The sequence below is a fragment of the Canis lupus genome, chromosome 23, assembly GCF_048164855.1.
Source record: "Canis lupus baileyi chromosome 23, mCanLup2.hap1, whole genome shotgun sequence".
Lineage (NCBI taxonomy): Eukaryota > Metazoa > Chordata > Mammalia > Carnivora > Canidae > Canis > Canis lupus.
In genome coordinates, this window is record NC_132860.1 from 19,377,434 (window position 1) to 19,397,672 (window position 20,239).

At 39.0% G+C, this 20,239-nt stretch overlaps 1 protein-coding gene across 1 annotated transcript; it reads right to left on the reverse strand.

Annotated features, from left to right (window-relative positions):
• Positions 1-17,344: 17,344 nt before the first annotated feature.
• LOC140615233 (olfactory receptor 5M5-like) lies at positions 17,345-18,280 on the reverse strand. The gene has a single exon (XM_072795154.1). It carries the CDS (start codon positions 18,278-18,280, stop codon positions 17,345-17,347), a length of 936 nt encoding a protein of 311 aa, XP_072651255.1.
• Positions 18,281-20,239: the final 1,959 nt, after the last annotated feature.

Genomic DNA, 20,239 nt, shown 5'->3' on the forward strand with positions numbered 1-20,239 from the left:
AAATACCCTAGAAGAGAGCATGGGCAGTAACCTCTTTGACATTAGCTATAGAAACATTTTTAGAAGTATGTTTCCTAAGGCAAGGGAAACAAGTAAAAAATAATCTATTGAGACTACATCAAAATAAGAAGCTTCTGTATAGTGAAGGAAACCATCAACAAAACAAAAAGGCAACCTAGTGAATGGGAGAAAATATTTGCAAGTGATATGCCTGATAAGGGGTTAACACCTTAAATATATAAAGAATTTATACAACTTAACACCAATAAAAAACAAATAATCCAATTTAAAAAATGGGCAGAGGATCTGAATAGACATTTCTCCAAAGAAGACATACAAATGGCCAACAGACACATGAAAAGATGTTTAACATCATTTATCATCAGGGAAATGCAAATCCAAGCCATTATGAGATATCACCTCATTCCTATCAGAATGGCTAAAGTCAAAAACACAAGAAACAAGAGAGGATGCAGAGAAAAAGGGACCCTCATGCTCTGTTGGTGGGAATGCAAACCAGTACAGCCACTGTGGAAAACAGTATGGAGGTTCCTCAAAAAATTAAAAATAGAAATACCATACATCCAATAATTCCACTTCTAGGTATTTACCCAAAGAGAACAAAAACGCTGGTTCAAAGATAAATGCATCCCTATGTTTATTGCAGCATTATTTATAATAGTCAAGATATGGAAGCAGCCCATGTGTCCATCAACAGATGAATGGATAAAGAAGATGTGGTACACACACACACACACACACACACACACACACACGCACACACACACGGAATACTGTGCCATCCAAAGACAAGGTTGTGCCATTTGAGACAACACAGGTGGACCTAGAGGGTATTATGTTAAGTGAAATAAAGCAAACTGAGGAAGACAAATACCATATGATTTCACTCATATGTGGAATCTAAAACATGACATGAATAAACAAAAAGCAGGATCAGACCTATAAATACAGAGAACAAGCTGACAGTTGCCAGAGGGGAGGAGTGTGGGCAAAATAGGTGAAGGGGAGGGGGAAATCAGGCTTGCAGTTATAGACTGAATAAGTCACAGGAATAAAAGGAACAGCATAAGGAATACAGCCAACAATATCGTAATAGGGACGGGTCGTGACACATGGTAGCTATACTTGTGGTGAAAGGGGCATAATGTATAGAGATGCTGAATCACTATGTTGAAGACCTGAAACTAGTGTAACATTGTATATTTCAACTGTCCTAGAAACTGCTATCATCCCTGCCTGTCTCCGTCTGGAGTACTTTATAGGCATGCTGGTTGCCATCATTATCATGACACCCTCTAGCTCCACTTTTTGCTCACTTGTATTTGGGGATTTCTAAGTGAAGTCAGGATTGGAGAATGGTATTCAGCACCACTCACAGCACAGCACTGCAGAAATAGAAGTGGAAGGATATATCCTATTTTCTGGTTGGCATTGGCCAGTAAGACTAATTATTGAAGACACAATAACATAAATACTAAATTTTGTGATAAGAAAATGAAAAGCATACCAGAAAGTACATGCCCTTAATTCTCAAATATCCAAAACATATATGAAATGAGATACATACTCTGCTCATAAATAAATACATAATGCTTTCTCTGCATTTCTCAAATAAACTATGTGCACTTATCTTAGGGTCTGCTTCTGAGGGAACCCAACATTTACTATAGGCACACTAATGATACAATATTGAGTGAAGATGTAAAAGCCATTAATATTGTTTTATTTTTATTATGGAAAAGTTCACATAGATCCAAAAGGTGACAGAACGTGGTAATGAACTGCTAGGTACCCATCACCCAGCTTCAACAATTACCAAGGCAATGAGCATGAATGCTTATGGGCCAAAATACACAGAATCAAAGTATATGAAGCAAAATATCAAAAATATCAAAAAGATGTCAGAATAATAGTGAGAGATTTTTTTAAAGATTTTGCTTATTTATTTGAGAGAGTGAGCAAGCATGAACAAGGTGGTAGGGGGATGAGCAGAGGGAGAGGGAGAAGCAGACTCCCTCTGAGCAGGGAGCTGATGTGGGGCTTGATCCCAGGACCCTGGGATCATGACCTGAGCTGAAGCCAGATACTTAACCACCCGAGCCACCCAGGCGCCCCTAGTGAGAGATTTAATACAACTTTCTCAATATTTGATTTATAATTAAGCCAAAATCAAGTAAAATATAGGTAACTTTAAATAATTTAATATTTGTTCTTTTATTACTTTTATAAAAATATTTGCCACTCAAAGTGACAATGCTCCTTTTTAAGTGGTTTTCTAGAAATTGGTAACATAATAGCCTCTTTAATTAATTTCGAGAGGTAGAAGTATGGCACATGCCACATTCCCCCACCAGAATTCAATAAATCTAGACTTATTAACGAAGTGTTAGTTAAAAACAGCATAACCACTTGGAAATTGAAAAAAGTTTCTTCTAGCTTATTCTTTGGTCAAAATGAAAATGAAATTTCAGCAAACTATTTTGAAATTATCATCAATGATAGAAACATAAGTCAAAACTTCTTGGCTGAGGCCAAAGATGTACTCAGAAAGAGTTCATAGCCATATTTAATAGATATAGGGTTTTTTTTTTTTTTTTTTTTTTTTTTTTGGTCTCTTAGCATCTAAATCCCCTTCCAGTGCTTTGGAAATTCTCGTCTTTTTGCACTGCAGTGGGAGAAAGTATACATCTTCCATTACGGAGGTGGAAAATGTCACGTGTTTTTGTAACCTCCCATGCAGTTAGAGCACAGGCAGGTACCCTAGTGTCCTTCAGACTCTGAATCTGAAGCTCCAAAATGTGAAGAACAGGGAGCATAGCAGAGGATTCACCCACCGCCAGTGGCAGTAGTTACAGCAAAATCAAGTGGATAGAACAAGCTTCGGGGAGTCTGCACTACTTTAGGATGACCACACAACCCTTTGTGAATCGTCCTTCACCTCCCTTCCTGGAGCCAGAAGTTGGATGTGGTAGACCCTTGAACCAAGGTCATCCCCTCAGTAGACTACATCCCCCCTGTAACCTGGCATGCATGAGGCTTGATGAAATGAGCTCTTCCCATGAACTGAGCCGGATGGTACTGGGAACTGAAGCTAAACCAGTGAGATAGAGAAGGAGTCGTGGGGCTTCATGGCCACAGTCATTATGATGATGTAGAAATCACTGGGTGGCTCAGCCAGTTAAGCATCTGCCTTCGGCTCAGATCATGATCCCAGGATCCTGGGATGGAGCCCCATAGGTGTTTCGCTGCTCTGCAGGGAGTCTGCTTGTCCTTCTTCCTCTGCTGCTTCTCCCCCACCATGCTCTCTCTCTCAAATAAATAAGCAAAATCTTTTTTTAAAAGACGTAGAAATTATTAATCTAACGAAGGTGATACAGTAGAAATAATGAAATATGGGATATGTAAAGTTGGTGGAAAAGTAAGTCAGTAGTGAAAGGAGGTGGGATGAGTGTGTACTAAGTAGCTGAGTCATGTTAGTGGCACCCACATGCCCACATACTGGACACCCACCCCTCTGCTCAGAACTTTCCGGTGGTTTCCTGGCTCACTCAGAATCATTCCCAAGCCTACAAGGCCCTACATGCCCCGACCTCCCACTGGGCCTCTATCTTATCTCTCTCTTTCCTGCTAACTCCACTCAACCACACCTACACATCTTGTTGCTCCTTCAGTATAGACCAGCACACTTCTGCCTCTGGGCCTCCACACATTCTGTTCCCTGCTGCTTGGAGAACGTTTTCTTCAGCCACTCTCATGACTCACTTCCTTCGGAGATCTCTTCAAATGCCCCCTCTCCAGAGAAGTCTTCCTTAACCAGTCATCCTAGTTGAGGTAGCTGCTTCCTCTCTGTCACACTTCAAACATGTATTGCTAATGTGCTCAGAATCCTTTCAGCTGGTTTTATCTAATCCTGCACACAGAGTCATAAATTTAATGTTCTGTTATTTACATACTTTATGAAAAAAAATGGAGAGAGTTATTTGATATTATTTATGGCAGCTACCCCTGGGCTGATGAGGCCACTTAGATCTTTTAAAATACTTCCTGATCTTTCCAAGTATTTTCTAACAAGTACAGGTAACTGTTCCACTATGGAGTAGAACTTTGAGAAGTATAGACAAGGAAGGAATGCAGAGTAACTGAGGCCCATGGGTGTGTTGAAGATCCTGGCATTTCTGTGGCCTCATCGACCACAAAGCTCCTGTCCTGTCACTTTTAGTTCCTCTCAGAACATTTGGGTTCATTGGCATCTTTCATCTCTGACTTGATGTTTCCTACTATCTCTTTGATTTCCTTTTTCTTTTTTTCTTTTTTAAAAGTTTTTATTTATTCTGGAGAGACAGAGAGAGAGAGAGAGAGGCAGAGACATAGGCAGAGGGAGAAGCAGGCTCCATGTGGGAAGCCTGATGTGGGACTCAATCCCAGGACCCCAGGATCACACCCTGAGCTGAAGGCAGATGCTCAACCACTGAGCCATTCAGGTGCCCGTCGATTTCCTTTTTCTTCTTTTGATTCTTTTTTTCTTTTCTTCCCCTTTCACCCTAGTCCTTTCTTTTCATGCCATTTCCCCCTCTTTATTTCATTTTCTGACTATAAAGAGCCCCATGAAGTGATTTGGCAAGAAGCCCATGTGTTAAATTGCTTGATCTTGTGTTCTGTGATCTGCAGGACTGCAGAGGCCAGCGGCTTCCCTCCTGTGTAGAGTGGGCATTTACTGGGTGCTTACTACGTGCCAGATTCTGCTGCAAGCCCTTTACCTGTGTTCTCCCTTAATTTCCAGGACACATATGTGGCACCGTTTTATGAAGTTGAAACAGAGAGATTACGTGAGTGGTGGCCCCAAGATTCAAACTCAGGCTACCTGATTTCAGAGCCTTTAACCACTGTGTAATCTGGTCTCTTATTCTGGCTCCAGGACTGACCAGGCGTTGTGGTCTTCTCCTGCACCAGGGAAAAGAATTCTACATTCTTATTTGCTGGGTCCTCCATTCATTTAATAAAGGAGGCACTTCAAAATATAAAGGCATTTGGAGATTCCAAAAAATGTATTTACTATACTTAAACCCTCTAAATGCTTTCTGAGGTTACTTAAAGCATTTATGTTCCATCAGTCAGCCTTGCAAAAACATTATTTAATCAATAAAACTGGTCAACCTCAAGGTTCCCTGATATTTCCCGTGGTCCCCTATGTTTTCTTTAGTGCCTTCTCCCAATTGTCTTATAATGAATGCTTTCCTAGTCCTGGGGGATGTTTATGGGAAACACACCTTTTTCCCCCCAAATGTACGTGGGCTCCTCTCTTGCACTCAGGTAGAACAGATGCTTCCCTTCTTTTGCTCCCACTGTGCCCATACAATCTTCTACCATAGGACACAGGACATATTTCCTCTATTTTTCATTCAAGAGACTTGCAGTCTGGGATCACTTCCGATCCAGCCTATCCACTCAGCACCGAGCATGAGGCCGAGAACACACAAGAGAGAATGATTTCAGAGGTAGGTGTGTCACCCAGAAGGGGCCAACTTGCAAATTCACCATCATTTCTTCGAAGAAACTCCTTCCTTGTCCCAGATTTGATCTGATTCGGGGATTCTGAGTCACCCTAACAAAGCTCACAAAAGGCTTCTGATTACAGTCAAATGCTACCTTCCTCAATTACAATAAGAAAAATTAGAAATCCAAGTTCAAGTGACCTGGAAACCTTCCCTGCCCCTAAGCCTGGAATCAGAGTAGGGGAGTTCTGCTATGATGTAGCATCAAATGACAGGAGGTTCTGATATCTTGATGCATCCGTTCTCCAAATCCCAAGGACCAGATATTTGAGTTGGATGCACAGGGCTCCTTGCTCATGGATGGTTTTTAGGTAGTACTGCTATGGGTTGGTCTAACAACTTTCTTGCTTCCTTTGCTGACACATTCTCCTTTTATATAGAACGTTGTTTTGAAGTAAAAAGTATCCCATGTACTATTCGTTACAGATCAGGACCATGCTATAGGAATGGAGGATGGGGGATCCCTGGGTGGCGCAGCGGTTTAGCGCCTGCCTTTGGCCCAGGGCACGATCCTGGAGACCCGGGATCGAATCCCACGTCAGGCTCCCGGTGCATGGAACCTGCTTCTCCCTCTGCCTATGTCTCTGCCTCTCTCTCTCTCTCTCTCTCTGTGACTATCATAAAAAAAAAAAAAAGGAATGGAGGATGAAGTTAGCATCAACAAAAGTGGGAGAAGTTGAGCATCCTGATGAAATTATAATGCATCTCCTGTCCTTAAAGAGCTTCCAGTCCGGGGGAGCAACAGTTATGTCAGCAACCACTTTCATCCTAGGTGGTGGATACCACGGAGGAAGCCTGTGGTTGGGAGAGTGGGCAGTTTTCTTTTGGCCTAGTCCTAATTTTTTGTTTTTGCATTATTTCGACTGGGCTGTTTTAGGCTGTCGCTGCTTTTATAAATAAGAAAGGCACACAAATAAAACTATTTACCAAACACAGAAACAAGTTTTGACTGGATGTGGAATTTGCAAAGGCGACAAAAACTAGGCTGCAATGGTGACCATGATGCTCCTGTTTTTCAAGAGGGTACAAGTGCTGTAACTTTCCTAATAATATCCTCATAATTTTCTCAATAGCAGGATTAGTATTAAACCCTGGGGGAAAGATGCAAGAGCCCATTTTCTCAAGTTATTTAAAACTCAGACTTGACAGATTTCCCTCATTTATACCACAGTATGAACCTGGGAACCCGACATTCACGGCAGCGAGGACATGCGTGTATGTGGCTGCCAGCTGCAATGCCTCAGATGTTTTTTGAAAAGTTAATTTAAAATTAGAACTCATAGGCATTATATGTGGCTTAAAGAAGTTTAAAAAGTCAGACTTAAATTCCTCAGAAGGCGTGTGTATTAGATCTGACAGTTCAGTTCAACTCGAATTTCAAATCAATATTTTAAAATATTTTTATTACCATACATTTGTGTTCGGCAAAATTTTTAAGGTATTGTAACTTGGAACATTATTATTTTTTAAATGCTTTAAAGGCTCTTGATTAAAATGTTTCTTTTTAGTTATTTATTTTTCTGCAGGGGCTTATGAAATATTTGTTGCTGCTTTACTAAGCAAGTGAAGGTTTGTAAGCTTTTAGAGGCTGTCCCTTTCTTGTATTCTTTTTTTTTCCCAGAATTTTAGCAATTGTTAGGTGCTCATATATCACATCTCAAAATTTGGTTTTCACTACAAAACTGAGAGGTTTAACTGGGATTTAAATTGTCAAAAAAATTGGGTCCACTCTAATGCTTTTTGAATCATGCCAGTAATTTGATCCTGTAGCTTAAGAATATAGAGAATATGGAAGTCTAAGGAAAAACAGGGCTCAGACATCTACTCGGAGGCCAGTGATTTAGCAGAATGGCCCAGAAGAGGAGACCCACCTCTTGCCATAAAGTGCCTGAAGTGAGTGTTCTTTGGAAGAGAATATGTGCAGCCTTCAAAAAGCCTACAGATGTGTTTTATTCAGTTTCTTATTGTAGTTTTGTCCCTGAGAACATTGTGGACAAAAGCAAGCTAGGCTTCTGGAGCAGACGGAAAGCTGTGCTGTGCTAGGGTGGCCGCTGAGGAAGGTCTCCAGCCAGGCCAGCGGGGCCTCTGCAGCTCTCCTGTGTTCCCAGCTGAGAGCCAGTGGGGAAGCAGGTCAGTCCCCCCGCTGGGCGGGAAACAACCCCTCACAGCCCACTACCTCGCTCTCCAGGAGCACTTTGGGGCCCATACCCAGCCCTATCTTTCAGCTTTTATGCTATATTCCACTTCCACTCCTGCCTGCCACGTCACCCTATTTCTATTTTTTTTTCTTAAAAGAAAAGTGAAAAATTTAGAGAATAAAGCTGTACAACCTCTCAGGAGGGCCTCAGACCTTAAGCCTCTGTAAGTAACAGCAGCCGACCAATCCTCTCCCCACGTTTGACTCTGACCTCCATCATTTGCGCACCATGCAATCCAGGGTATGTCACTTAGCTTCTGCAAGTTCTGCTTCAGTTACTCCTGCTTTTGTGATGATGAAAGGAGATGCAGCCCTGTGTGCCAAGTGCTCAGCGTTGCCTGAAGGTCACTGAGAGCCCAATGCACGGTAAGTGAGGGACTAAGGCCCCCGAGAATGGCCCACTTCTTTGGGGCTGATATGCTGGGTATTCTGCGTAGACCCTTTGGTGCATTCTTTATGGGAGTTCAGTCCAACACACCATAAGGAAACTAAATATGTCAGCAGCAAGTCTGGACAGGGAGGGCAGAGATTGGTGATTTCCTAGATACCAGCTGAATCTTGACAAGCTAGACAGGTGAGAACAGGAGGAATGGACTTCCTTCTTTTTCTTGAGACCTGATGTCAGGGAAGACCTCTCTGAAAAAGTGGCACTAAAGACCCAGTACGGAACAAGAGGGACCCCTAGGTGGAGGAAAGGGTGAGCAGATGGCTAGTTGGTGGGTAAAACAGGTCTCTCGATTCTCGTGTCCGTGTTTTCTTTATTGCATCAGACTGTCTGCCAGTCTCTTCTTGGAATCCCCAGAAAATATTGCCAATACAGTACTGATACTTCAAACTATAGGCAGGATGACAGGGAACCACGTTCATTCATTAAAGAAACATTGAATTACTGCTACGCTCAAGGTTCTGTGTTGTGTGTTTAAATACCCAGAACCTTCCAGCTAAACCTTTGACCCAAGGGCTTCCCTGTCAGACAGATCTGAAAACCCCAGTATCATTTTTTACTCCTCCATTGACTCATCTCCCCTTCTTACTGCTGTCCTTACTCATGTACATCTAGACTGTGGTAGATTCCATTAACCTGCCTCTGGGCTTGACCCTGGGCACTAGGAAGGTCACTGGAATTAAAAATGTAGGATAGAATCTTGGCTAAGTGTTTAAGACTATATCATAAATTCTTATTTTTTGTTTATTTCTAAATAATCAGTAAAAAGCATCTGGGATTCTACCACCTACAAATAACCAATACCAACCACTACTAGCAATTTTTGTATTTCTATATACTTCACATAATTTTAAAAATGAAATGATATTATATGCACAACTTAAAATCCATTATACATATATCTTACAAAGTATTATACATATTTTCATGAAAATAAAATAGATCCACATTATTTTAATGGATGCATTATTATATATATTATTGTATCACTATTCCTTTATTAAGTCAATCTTTCATTGATTTATCCTTATATTGCTAGTAACATTTTACTGTTATAAACATTATTATAGTAAATTATAATATGCACAGAGTTTGTACATTTCTTGGAGTATTTTCATCAAATAAAGTCTTATATGGGAAATTGCTGTATCAAAAAGGTATTTAAAACTTTTGGTGAATATTGTCAAATTGCCCCCTGGAAATTTTATACCAACGTACACTCCCCAAAGTAGCCTATAAGCATGGCTCTTTGCCTACACTATCACCTGCTTATTGATATTCTTTAATATCTTTGCCAATCTGCTAGGTGACAAATAATCTCATTATTATATTACTTTGTATTTCCTTGATTACTGATGAAATAGAATATCTTTTGCATATTTTAGGCTATCTATATTTATTAGTTTTAAGTTGTCCATTCATATCTTATAACTATTCTTTATTGATTTGTCTGTATTAATTCTGTCATATATACATTACGAATATTTTCCCACTTTATTTTTTGTGTTTACTGATTAGTGTAATATAAACTTAAAATTTTGGTTTCACCAAAACTGTCACATCTTTATTTACAATTTCTGACTTTAGTTTTTTTCTTAGAAAGGATTTTCCTATTTCCAGACTAGCAAATATTATTTATGTTTTATTCCAGTATTTCAAAGTTCCATTTATTGTATTAAAGTCAGACTGATACTGAATTTATGTTGATAAAGGGCATAAGACAAAAAAGTGTGTGTATGGCTTAATTTGCTCTAATTGATTGATAAATTCATCATTTCTCCAGTGGTCTGAAAAGCTGATATTATCACTCACTAAACTCACACATATGTGAAGGGGCAATTAGAAGTAAAGACACATCTTTGTACTCTGTACAAATGGCAGGTACAAAGTAATGATAAGGGCAATATTAAGGATGAAAGGAATAAATGCATAATATAGGAATACTGCATAAATAAATACAGTATAAATCTTATCTGTTCTTTGAAATGTGAAGATAATAAGAAGAGGTCAAGAGTAACAATAATTTTTTTGGCCAAGTAACTGGGAGATAGTTCCATGCACAGAACTGTGAAAAGCAGAAGTTGGCTGTGAAGTAGAAGATGATGATTATTTGATCATTGATGATTAATAATCTTGATCATTGGGATCCCTGGGTGGCGCAGCGGTTTGGTGCCTGCCTTTGGCCCAGGGCGCGATCCTGGAGACCCGGGATCAAATCCCACGTCAGGCTCCCGGTGCATGGAGCCTGCTTCTCCCTCTGCCTGTGTCTCTGCCTCTCTCTCTCTCTCTCTCTCTCTCTGTGTGTGTGTGACTATCATGAATAAATTAAAAAAAAATAATCTTGATCGTTAAGATTTTGAGCTTGTGGTGCCCATGGAGCATCTATGTGGTGATGATGATGATGTGTACATGTGAGAGAGAAAGCGGAAGAGGGGGAAGGAGAGAGAGTAGATTAAACCAAGATTCAGTTAAATTTTATTGAGCATCTACTGTATTTAATAGGCAATGTGGCAAATTTCTGGATGGTTTGTCAGCACTTGAAAGATTTTCCTCTCTTCCTCAGAGAAGTAAGGCAATAGCCCGTGCCACCATGGAGAAATGGCACATCCATTTCTCCCTAACCCTTTCCTCCTGCCCAGCCTCAGAGCCTCACTGTCCCAGGTTCCTGATCACCCTCCATCTGGTGTGAAAGAAGAGAGAGAATTCTCATTCCAGCAGCTGACATGGAAGGTAGAGGGCACTGGAGGGGAAAATGGTAGGGAAAGAGGCTTCTGCAGGACCGGAACTCTGGGGCTATTTCCTTGAAACTTCTTCCAGGCCCACTGCTAGTCCAAGCAGAGGCAGAGGGAAAGGACCAGGAGAAAGTGAGTGAGAGCCCTGACACTGCCCCACCACAGCCTCCATCCCACAGCTCACCTCTAGTTGGTCTATCACAGGTTGGGGTGCAGCCAGAGCAGCTCAGGGCAGTCACCATCGTGAGCATGAGAATGCTGCCTTCCACCAAGGTAACCATAACAAGTACAAGGGGAGTTCCTAGTGGCCCAATCTGGAATTTCAGACCTTTATTCTATGGGAACACGTGAGCAGGAGTGGCTCAGTGTCAAAACAATGTTAGTGGAGGTTCATTATGAATTAAGAAGACTTTCATGGTCTGTTCCCACATGCAACTGCATTTGCATGGACAGTGTGTCTGTGTTCTAAGTCATTGGCTTGAGAACAGACATTAGAACTGAGGCTCCTGGAAATTGGAAATGGGCTGTATTAAGTTTTCAATCAGGTAGGTGAAATAAAAACAAAACAAAACATTATTGGAGACATTGCAAACTTTCATGCCTTTGTACAGACATTTTTTTCAGGCAAGAACTTACCAAAAGTTGCTTCAAATCAAAGATCCTTAAAATTGGACACAAGACAGAAGTGGGAGTCTGGTTATTAAAGATAAAAGCTTTATACTTTTAAATGTTTAAAATATGTCTTACATACCCTATACTATTTGATCTTGTAGTAACCCTGCAAGAGAGGATTTTCCCCATTTTCTAGATGAGAGCTTACGCTAGGATGGACCAGCCCACTTGACTGATGCTTTAGTTCAGAGCAGACCTGGGACTTCAGTGAGGATCTTGTGTTCCACCTCCATTCTTCTCCTTACTACCCCACCAGCAATGCTACAGGCTTTGAAGCTCTGCTTTTTGAGATCACTTTTTTTTTCTTTTTGATAAGCATACATTTTTTTCAGGACTCAGCATGATTTATTTTGCTTGTTTGGCATATAGGCATATGTCACATGTTCCCAAATGTGAATTTACAGGTGTGATCAGAAGTCTGTTACGGGTTTAACAAAGCGATCACACAGGCACAGCCTCCTTTTGATAAATTTAACAATGTAATGTCCTGGGAACATGAATAGACCAGAATGGAAAAGCTTAGCAGATAGTGTTTTAACACCTCATCAGTTAAAGGAGAACAGAGCACTGTACTCTTAGATTAAAGCCCATAGTGTTATTTTGTGCCTATGGATGCTTTAGGAGCTATCTGCGATTTGAGGTAAATATGAGAAGGAAAGATAGTACAACATTTATGGAAGATACTTTAACATTTTTTAATAAAAATGACTCCTCTCAACATAAATAGCATTAATTAGAGTTTCTTTTCAAGTTGCTACATTACAACTACATGCATTTTACCATCAATTTTACATTACATTAGTAATTTTATTACTAATTTAATTACTATATAATTTAATTACTATATTACTTTTATCATTAATTTAAGATCTCTAAATCTTAATCTGAAAGATCTCTAAGGAAAGCTACTCGCTAGTTTTGTGAAGGCAGATGATAAGTAAACATACTATTTATGATACCAGCTTCCAGATGAAAAAGGAGATGATAGGGATAAGGAGAGTTAAAAATAGGTTTAAGAGGAAAGACACGAAAGATGGAATAAAAGCCTGTGGGAAATCCAGACATGAAACTAGGAGCTCTCTCTACTCTTGCCCAAGTATGAGAAACCTACAAGTGATGCGGTGCACTGAGCTGAGGTGACCCAGGTGGGGCTGGAGCAGGCAAGCCTGGCTGGCTCCTTGTCCTATCTCTTCTCCTGGTACCATGTCCCATATAGTCAGCAAACAGGATTGACTGAAAGGAGCAACAGAAGCTGTAGGTTGGTAGGTATCCAGGTGCCAGAGTGGTCAACACAGCCAAGCAAAGAAAGTGAGCTTGTAGGAATAAAACATTATCTTTCAGGACACAGAAGCAAACCTTCTGGGAATTGTCTGTTAGGACAGGTCAGTTGTTGCAGTGATATAACAGATAATCATTTGATTTTTTAAAATAAAGATTACCTTTTCCTCACTGTAATTTGCTTTATCTTACCCGAGATGGAAGTTCTAGTTATTTTTTAAATGTTTGTATTTTTACAGAAAAAAAAGGAGAGCTTGAAAGAATAGGGCTAAATCTGTCACTTCCCAGGAGCCTAACCACCCCAAGTTCTGACCTCAGTGGCTTCCTTCCTGTCTCTCTGGTGGTTGCTCCACTTAATTGTAGGCAGGCAGGAAGCACTCTTGAGCACTGAATTAACATTTTCTTTTCTTCCTTACTCTCCAAAGAATGCTAGAATTGTACATCCAGGACAGAGTTGAATATTTGGGGGCACACATTTGAGATTTTAAAACACTTTTAAGTTTTTGAAATACGTACTGTATATCGAATAATACAAAAGAAAATGGATAGTGTTTGCCTTCTCACATTTTCTTTTTTTCATGATCAACATCAAAAAAATCCTTTTGGCCTGTTTCAAAGCATGCCAAATCAGTAGCATACTAAACAAGGAGAAATAAGACATCCAAACTTAAGCTTATTAAAAATTCAGCATCTATATGCAAAGGAGTATGAATTTATATTTATACATGTTATTATTTATGTTTTAGTTACATATTACATTTGTTAGTGGAAATTGTCTATGTGGTGAATGCTGTCAAATAACATCCATTTTTAGGATTACAATGAGGAAAATGGATTTACATTTTATTTATATGTAAGGGCAGTTGTATGTTCACTTGCAATGAAATGTTGGACTCAGAAAATCAAATTAAGGTAAAACCTTTTTTTGGTAACATTACACATTAAGATATTTGTTTATTTGGGACTGAAAAATTATTATAATATTTATGAGTACTGATTGAAAGAGCCTCACTTTATAAGCAAAGATGCATATTCATGTTGGCTTCTCATATGGCTTAACCATTGTTGTTTTAATACTACATACATGTACAGCACACTAGATATTTTTTTAAATGTCAGTAGTTGATTGGAGAATTCTGCACCTGAGACTTTTCTTACCATAAGGCCCACATCAGGAAGTTAAAGTTGTAAGACTAAGGGAGCTCCATTGGGAAAGGAAATAGAAAATATTATCTCAAATTCAGCTAATTCAGACCCTTCCTCATAACTGACTCTTTGTTTTTTAAAGTCCTTGGGAAATTTATGAACCATGGACCTAAATCCTTCATAATCCATGAATACAATATCCTTAATTTTCTACTTTGTTTTATAGATAATCAAGGAAGCACATTGAACAAAGTCCACAAATTCAATATCTGGGAAGGAATTATGGAGAAAGCACTATGACATATTTTCTTCAGTTTTCTCTAAAAATAACAGAAGAACTGAAGAAATTTACTCTTAGACCAAATATTCCTTTAAAGACATAAGTGTAATTCAGTTGCCAAGAGACATATATTAAAACATGATATCTACTTACTATTTTTTTTCTTTCTAAACTAAACTGACATGTAAGTAGTTCCAAAAATATTTAAGAAATAGGTATGGCTTGGGACACCTGGGTGACTCAGTTGGTTAAGTGTCCTCTTGATTTCGCTCATGTCATGATCTTAGGACCCTGAGATAGAGCCCTGCCTCAGGTTTTGCACTGAGTGTGCAGCCTGCTTAGGATTCTTTCTCTCCCTTTCCCTCTACTGCTCCCTCCCGCCCCCCACCCTGCCATCATGTGCTCATGCTCTGTTTCTAAAAAAAAAAAAAAAGACCTACCAGTGTTTTCTGGGTATAATTATAAATAAAATTAACCATAATGTCAAAATAGAGAGAGAGAGAGAGAAATGGGTATGGCTTTTTATTGAAAACATAAATTTCTCATCTACATGTTGGTACTTGCTCATCTTCTTTATCTCAACTAATGGCAACCTCTTCACAGATAGTAATGGTCCCTTGCCTGTCATGGTCCATTGTCAACTCTAGCTATTACCATCTTCCCAACAAAGCAACTTCCCTGATGCTTCTCTTTGACTGCTCAGATTGCAGTTGCATTCGTATTGTCTTCCTGACTTAAAGATGTTAGTCTCCCTTGTGACACTTGGGTGGTGCAGTCAGGAGAGCCACCAACTCCTGGTTTTGGCTCAGGTTGTGATCTTAGGGTCGTGAGGTAGAGTCTCACGTTGGGCTCCATGCTCAGCTAGGAGTCTGCTTGGAACTCTCTTTCCCTCTGCTCCTCTGTCACTCCCCCCACACTTGCTCTCTCTCTCTCTCAAATAAATAAATAAATAAATAAATAAATAAATAAATAAAGGGGAGGGATATTGAAAAATGGTGTTCCTGCCATGACTGCAGTAACTTCCTTCCCTCTGTTACTTCCCAGCCACAGGGCCATTGCTGGGTACCATGTCCACCCCCCCTCCATTGGAGTCAGGAATAAATATAGAAGAATTCAGTTTGGTTCAGCAAACAGTTATGATGTTTCTGTTCTGTGCCGGGAACTGTGGTAGGTGTTGGGATGCAAAGGGAACACATAACCATTTTAGTCTCAAGGAGGTCATATTTCAATAATCTGTCTCAAACTATCCTTCAGCATTATCCTACCCAATCTGCTTGTTCCTCTCTTGTTCGTTATCTGTCCAAGCTCTCCTACATCCTGCTCTTCCTTCACACCTCTCCTCACTTTGTTCTTTAATCTTGGTAATATCTTTCTTCTTAACCATGGCCAACACCCCATCCCCAAGTGTTTAGAAGTATAGCTTGCAATGTCAGTCTCCAGAAAGGCTTTCTGAGCTAAGTAAAGGAAGTTATAAACATTTAACTATTTTTGTTTTTCTAAGTTACTAGATCATGAGCATCAATAAAACAAAAGATTGCATCATGTTATCTGAAGTGTTAATCTGGGGGCAACAGGAACCCTTTCATTTCTTGATTAAATTTAAATTTCTATATAATTGGTGATCTATGTTCTTAGCTACTTTTTAAAAGAATTCAAAGCAATAATCACATTTGAAAACAACCAAGGGAGAAAATCTAATGGTTTATGGGAGATTGTACATCTTAAGAATTATTTTGGACAAAGGATTAAAACAGGCTTGGAAAGACCATAGCCTGCTCATATTCTTGCCTAAATAAAAAAATTAAAAGAAAAATTTCTTACTCCAATCCTGAACAACAGCAAGAATTTATAGGTTTATATAGATTTATCTCTAAGAAAATTGGATGGTCAGATATGAACTATCCAAAATAAAGAACATGGAAAATGTTGCAAACTAAATTATTTCTCTAGATTATTCCAATTATTTAAGACAATAATTTCATTTCTCAGAAACATACATACTCTGGCCTGGTTACCTTGGGAGACTCTCCCTTTTTCCCTTTCTTGAGATCAGATAGGACTCCTTTCCCCCTCCTTCCCACTAAACTGCACTGTAGCTGTGCTTTCCAGAGCTTGGAGAAATTAAGCCTTGGTTGTTGAATAAATGACCAGTTTTATCATCTCTGAAAATAGCCTAAACCTTATCACTTCTAACTAAACAAACAAAATCTCTCCACATTCCACTGATTCATAGTTTTTCTGTTCTTTCCTCCCCTTATTCTTGCTATAATACTATTACTTCTATTGTTCATTTTAAACATGCAGTATTTCAGCTATATTGAGTAAGCTTTTTGCAATCTGGTCTTGAAATTTAACCACCATCTATAGTAATATGTTATGAAGAAATATGTTTCAAGACTAACAAATGATTTGCTACAACATAGGCTGATTTAAACTGGAAAATGTTTCGAATAACACAGATAGATATTCATGTGTGGGTTTTGTACTCAGGTTCATTAATTTATGCTTTTACCCAGAATGGATCTTTTAAAATTTACAACTTGGGATCCCTGGGTGGCTTAGCGGTTTAGCGCCGCCTTCAGCCCAGGGCGTGATCCTGGAGTCCCGGGATTGAGTCCCATATCGGGCTTCTTGCATAGAGCCTGCTTCTCCCTCTGCCGGTGTCTCTGCCTCTCTCTCTGTGTGTGTGTCTCTCATGAATAAATAAATAAATAAAGTCTTTTAAAAAAATAAAATTTAGAACTCATGTTATTACCTAGTTGGTAGTAAGTGACTTCATTTTCAACATATGAAGGATGTAGCTTTTAACAGTGTCGGTTGTAAATCGATTCTGATTAACCCATGATAATTGGTTGGATTCAATATCATCAAGTCAAGCAAGTGGCCCGGTACTTTTGGTCTTTAAAAAAAATCCAAGCTGGCTTAACTGAGTGGCAATGGACCTGCTAAATTTCAATCATGTTGGTTATGCTGTCTAGGCATATTGTACTTTCCCAAAGCTACATTCTGACAACTCACTGGCTATGGCCCTCTGCCGTGTAGCATCTTTTTCAGGGTGTCCTTTACTTCTGTGTTCCTCAGGGTATAGATCAGGGGGTTGAGCAGGGGAATTACAAGACTATAAAACACAGAGACCACTTTGTTGTACTTCCACGAATCCCCTGCTTTAGGTTGCTGTAGATACATGAAAAACAACGTTCCATAGAAGATGATGACCACAGTGAGGTGAGAGGCACAGGTGGAAAAGGCTTTACATTTGCCTTCGGAAGACTGGATTTTTATAATGGCAAAGAGGATGCAAATGTAGGAGATGAGGACAGTCAGGAGGGATCCAGTGAGATTCACTGCAGAGAAGATCAAGAGCTGCTTTTCTTTGTTGCCGGTGTCAGAGCAGGAGAGGGCAAGGAGAGGAGGGTCAGCACAGTAGAAGTGGTGGATGATGTTGGAGTCGCAGAAAGACAACTGGAATGTCAGAACTGTTTGTATTACAGAGTTTAAGAAGCCGTAGGTGTAGACCCCTACCACCAACTCCTTGCAGACCCGCTGAGTCATAATGGCTGTGTAAATCAGCGGGTTGCAGATAGCCATGTAGCGGTCATAGGCCATTGTGGCCAAGAGGAAGCATTCAGTAGTGGCCAAAGCACTGGAGAAGTACAGCTGGGCAAAGCAGCCTGAGAAGGAGATGGTTTTTTTCTTCACCAATAAGTTTTGTAGCATCTTGGGCCCAATGGTAGATGAGTAACAGATATCGATGAATGCCAGGTGGCTGAGGAAATAGTACATGGGGGTATGGAGCCTCCAATCCACCTTGATGAGAAGAATCATGCCCAGGTTCCCCACCAAGGTGATGAGATACATTGCCAGGAACACCACAAAGAGGGGAAGCTGGAGCTCTGGGCGGTCTGTGAATCCCATAAGGACAAATTCTGTCACTGTGGTACGGTTGCCTCTTGCCATTTTGTTCTCTCTCATATTGGAAAAAAGAAGAAATATGGCTTCAAAATGATTAGAATAAAAATAAAAGCTTCTTACCTCTTTGTTCCAGTACCTGATGACAGAAATTTGGCTTTACCATCCCAATGGTTAAAGACCATCATTAGCCATGGGGCTTTAGTCTGAAAAATAGACTCAGAGAAGTTGGAGCTCATTCATTTTCTCTTTTGATGGAGACTGAACAATCGACCTCCAAGTAAGTTGCATCAAGTCACACTCCCAACAATACTGTACATAAATGCTGGTTTTCCCATAGACCCAAAATTTTATCAGATTTTAAACCTTTGTCACCATGATGGGCAACACATGTCCTCTTGATTTTTAAAAATTATGAGTAGGGGTTAGCATTTTTTCAAACAATTACTTACATGTGTATTTCTTTTTCACGACTGTTCAGTTCAGTCCCTTTGTTAATTGTCCTATTAGGTTGTTGGTCTTCTAAGTATTTTATATACAGGGTCTCTTTGTTAAGGAAATCAACTATTTGTTTAATATGTGTATTGCAAATTATTTCTTAGTCTGTCACTCAACATCGATGTAGTATCTTTTTCTTTGTGTCACGCAGTGTATTTAAAAGGGTTTAGTGTCAACTTTATCAATCTTCTTTTTGAATTCTGATCTTTGTGACATAGTTACATAGTTACTTTCCTCAATTTAAAATTATATTTAAAATTGTCTCCTGAAAAAAAAAATTGTCTCCTGGTCTATTCTAGGGCTTTACTGGATTTCATTTTTACATTATAATCTTTGCTCTATCCAGAGTTTAATTTTGAATAAAGAATGAGGTAATCAACTCTTCACTTATTTATCCAAATAGCTAGCCAGGTTTTCTAATGCCATTTGTTAGTGAAACAATTTTCCAGCTGATTCTGTTGATTTAAAACTCCAGCCTTATACTATAGTAAAACATTCATAAGTATTTGGGTCAATTTCTGATACTTTTTTTTTTTTATAGTCTCTTCTAGAACAAAGACCAAACATTTAAATACAATACTGTAAAACTGATTTTAATATCTGGTAACAAAATATCTGGCTATTCTCATATGTATATTTTCCAGATGAGTTTTGGCATTATTTTATCAAGTTCCAAAAAATAAAAATAATCCTATTTTCACTTAGAATGCTATTGTAATTGAATTAGTATATTAATTTGCTGAGAATTGACAGCTTTATAATCAAAACTTCTATAAGTAAGGTATGTATGCCACTTATCAACCACTTTCCTAAGCAGTCTTAAAATTTTCTTTACTTACAGATAAACATCTATTTACAAATGTTTTATCTTTTTGCAAGTACTGTAAATGAACCTTTTTTTCATTTTGTCATTTATTTGAGGATTGTTTACATACAGAAAAACTGATTTTTATAAATTAATTTTATAATTCTCTTCTTTAGTACAGTTTCCTATCATTTAAAAATAACTCTTAGTCAAATCTTTTGGGTTTTTCAAATACAGATTCATATAATATGAAAAGGATATGAACTTCTTCCCTTACTTCTGTATACGAGCTCTCATTCTTTTTTCTTTTCAACTTGTATTGGCTAGTTCTCCTGGGCTAATAGTAAAAATAATGACAAAGGTGGTAATTTTTGCCTTTCAACCTCTTAAAAAGCACAAGGGGACTCTCAGGCATTTAGACATACAGAATAACCTGTGCAATATAACTGATGTTTGAGAAAGACAAGGCTTTAAAGAACTGCACATATTTGGTGTGGTTAAAATACAGGCTTCTTAGGAGCAAGCCTGCTTTTGACACTGGGAGGGTCCAGGGCAAGAATAACAAATGGGGCCGCACATATCTGTGCCTTAAGAAGTAAGAGTTAAAAGTAAAGACAACAACTTAATAAGATACAGAATTCTAGCTTCCTCCTTGACAAATATACTTTATAATAAGCTGGAAAGCAGAATCCTTGGGGTTCCCA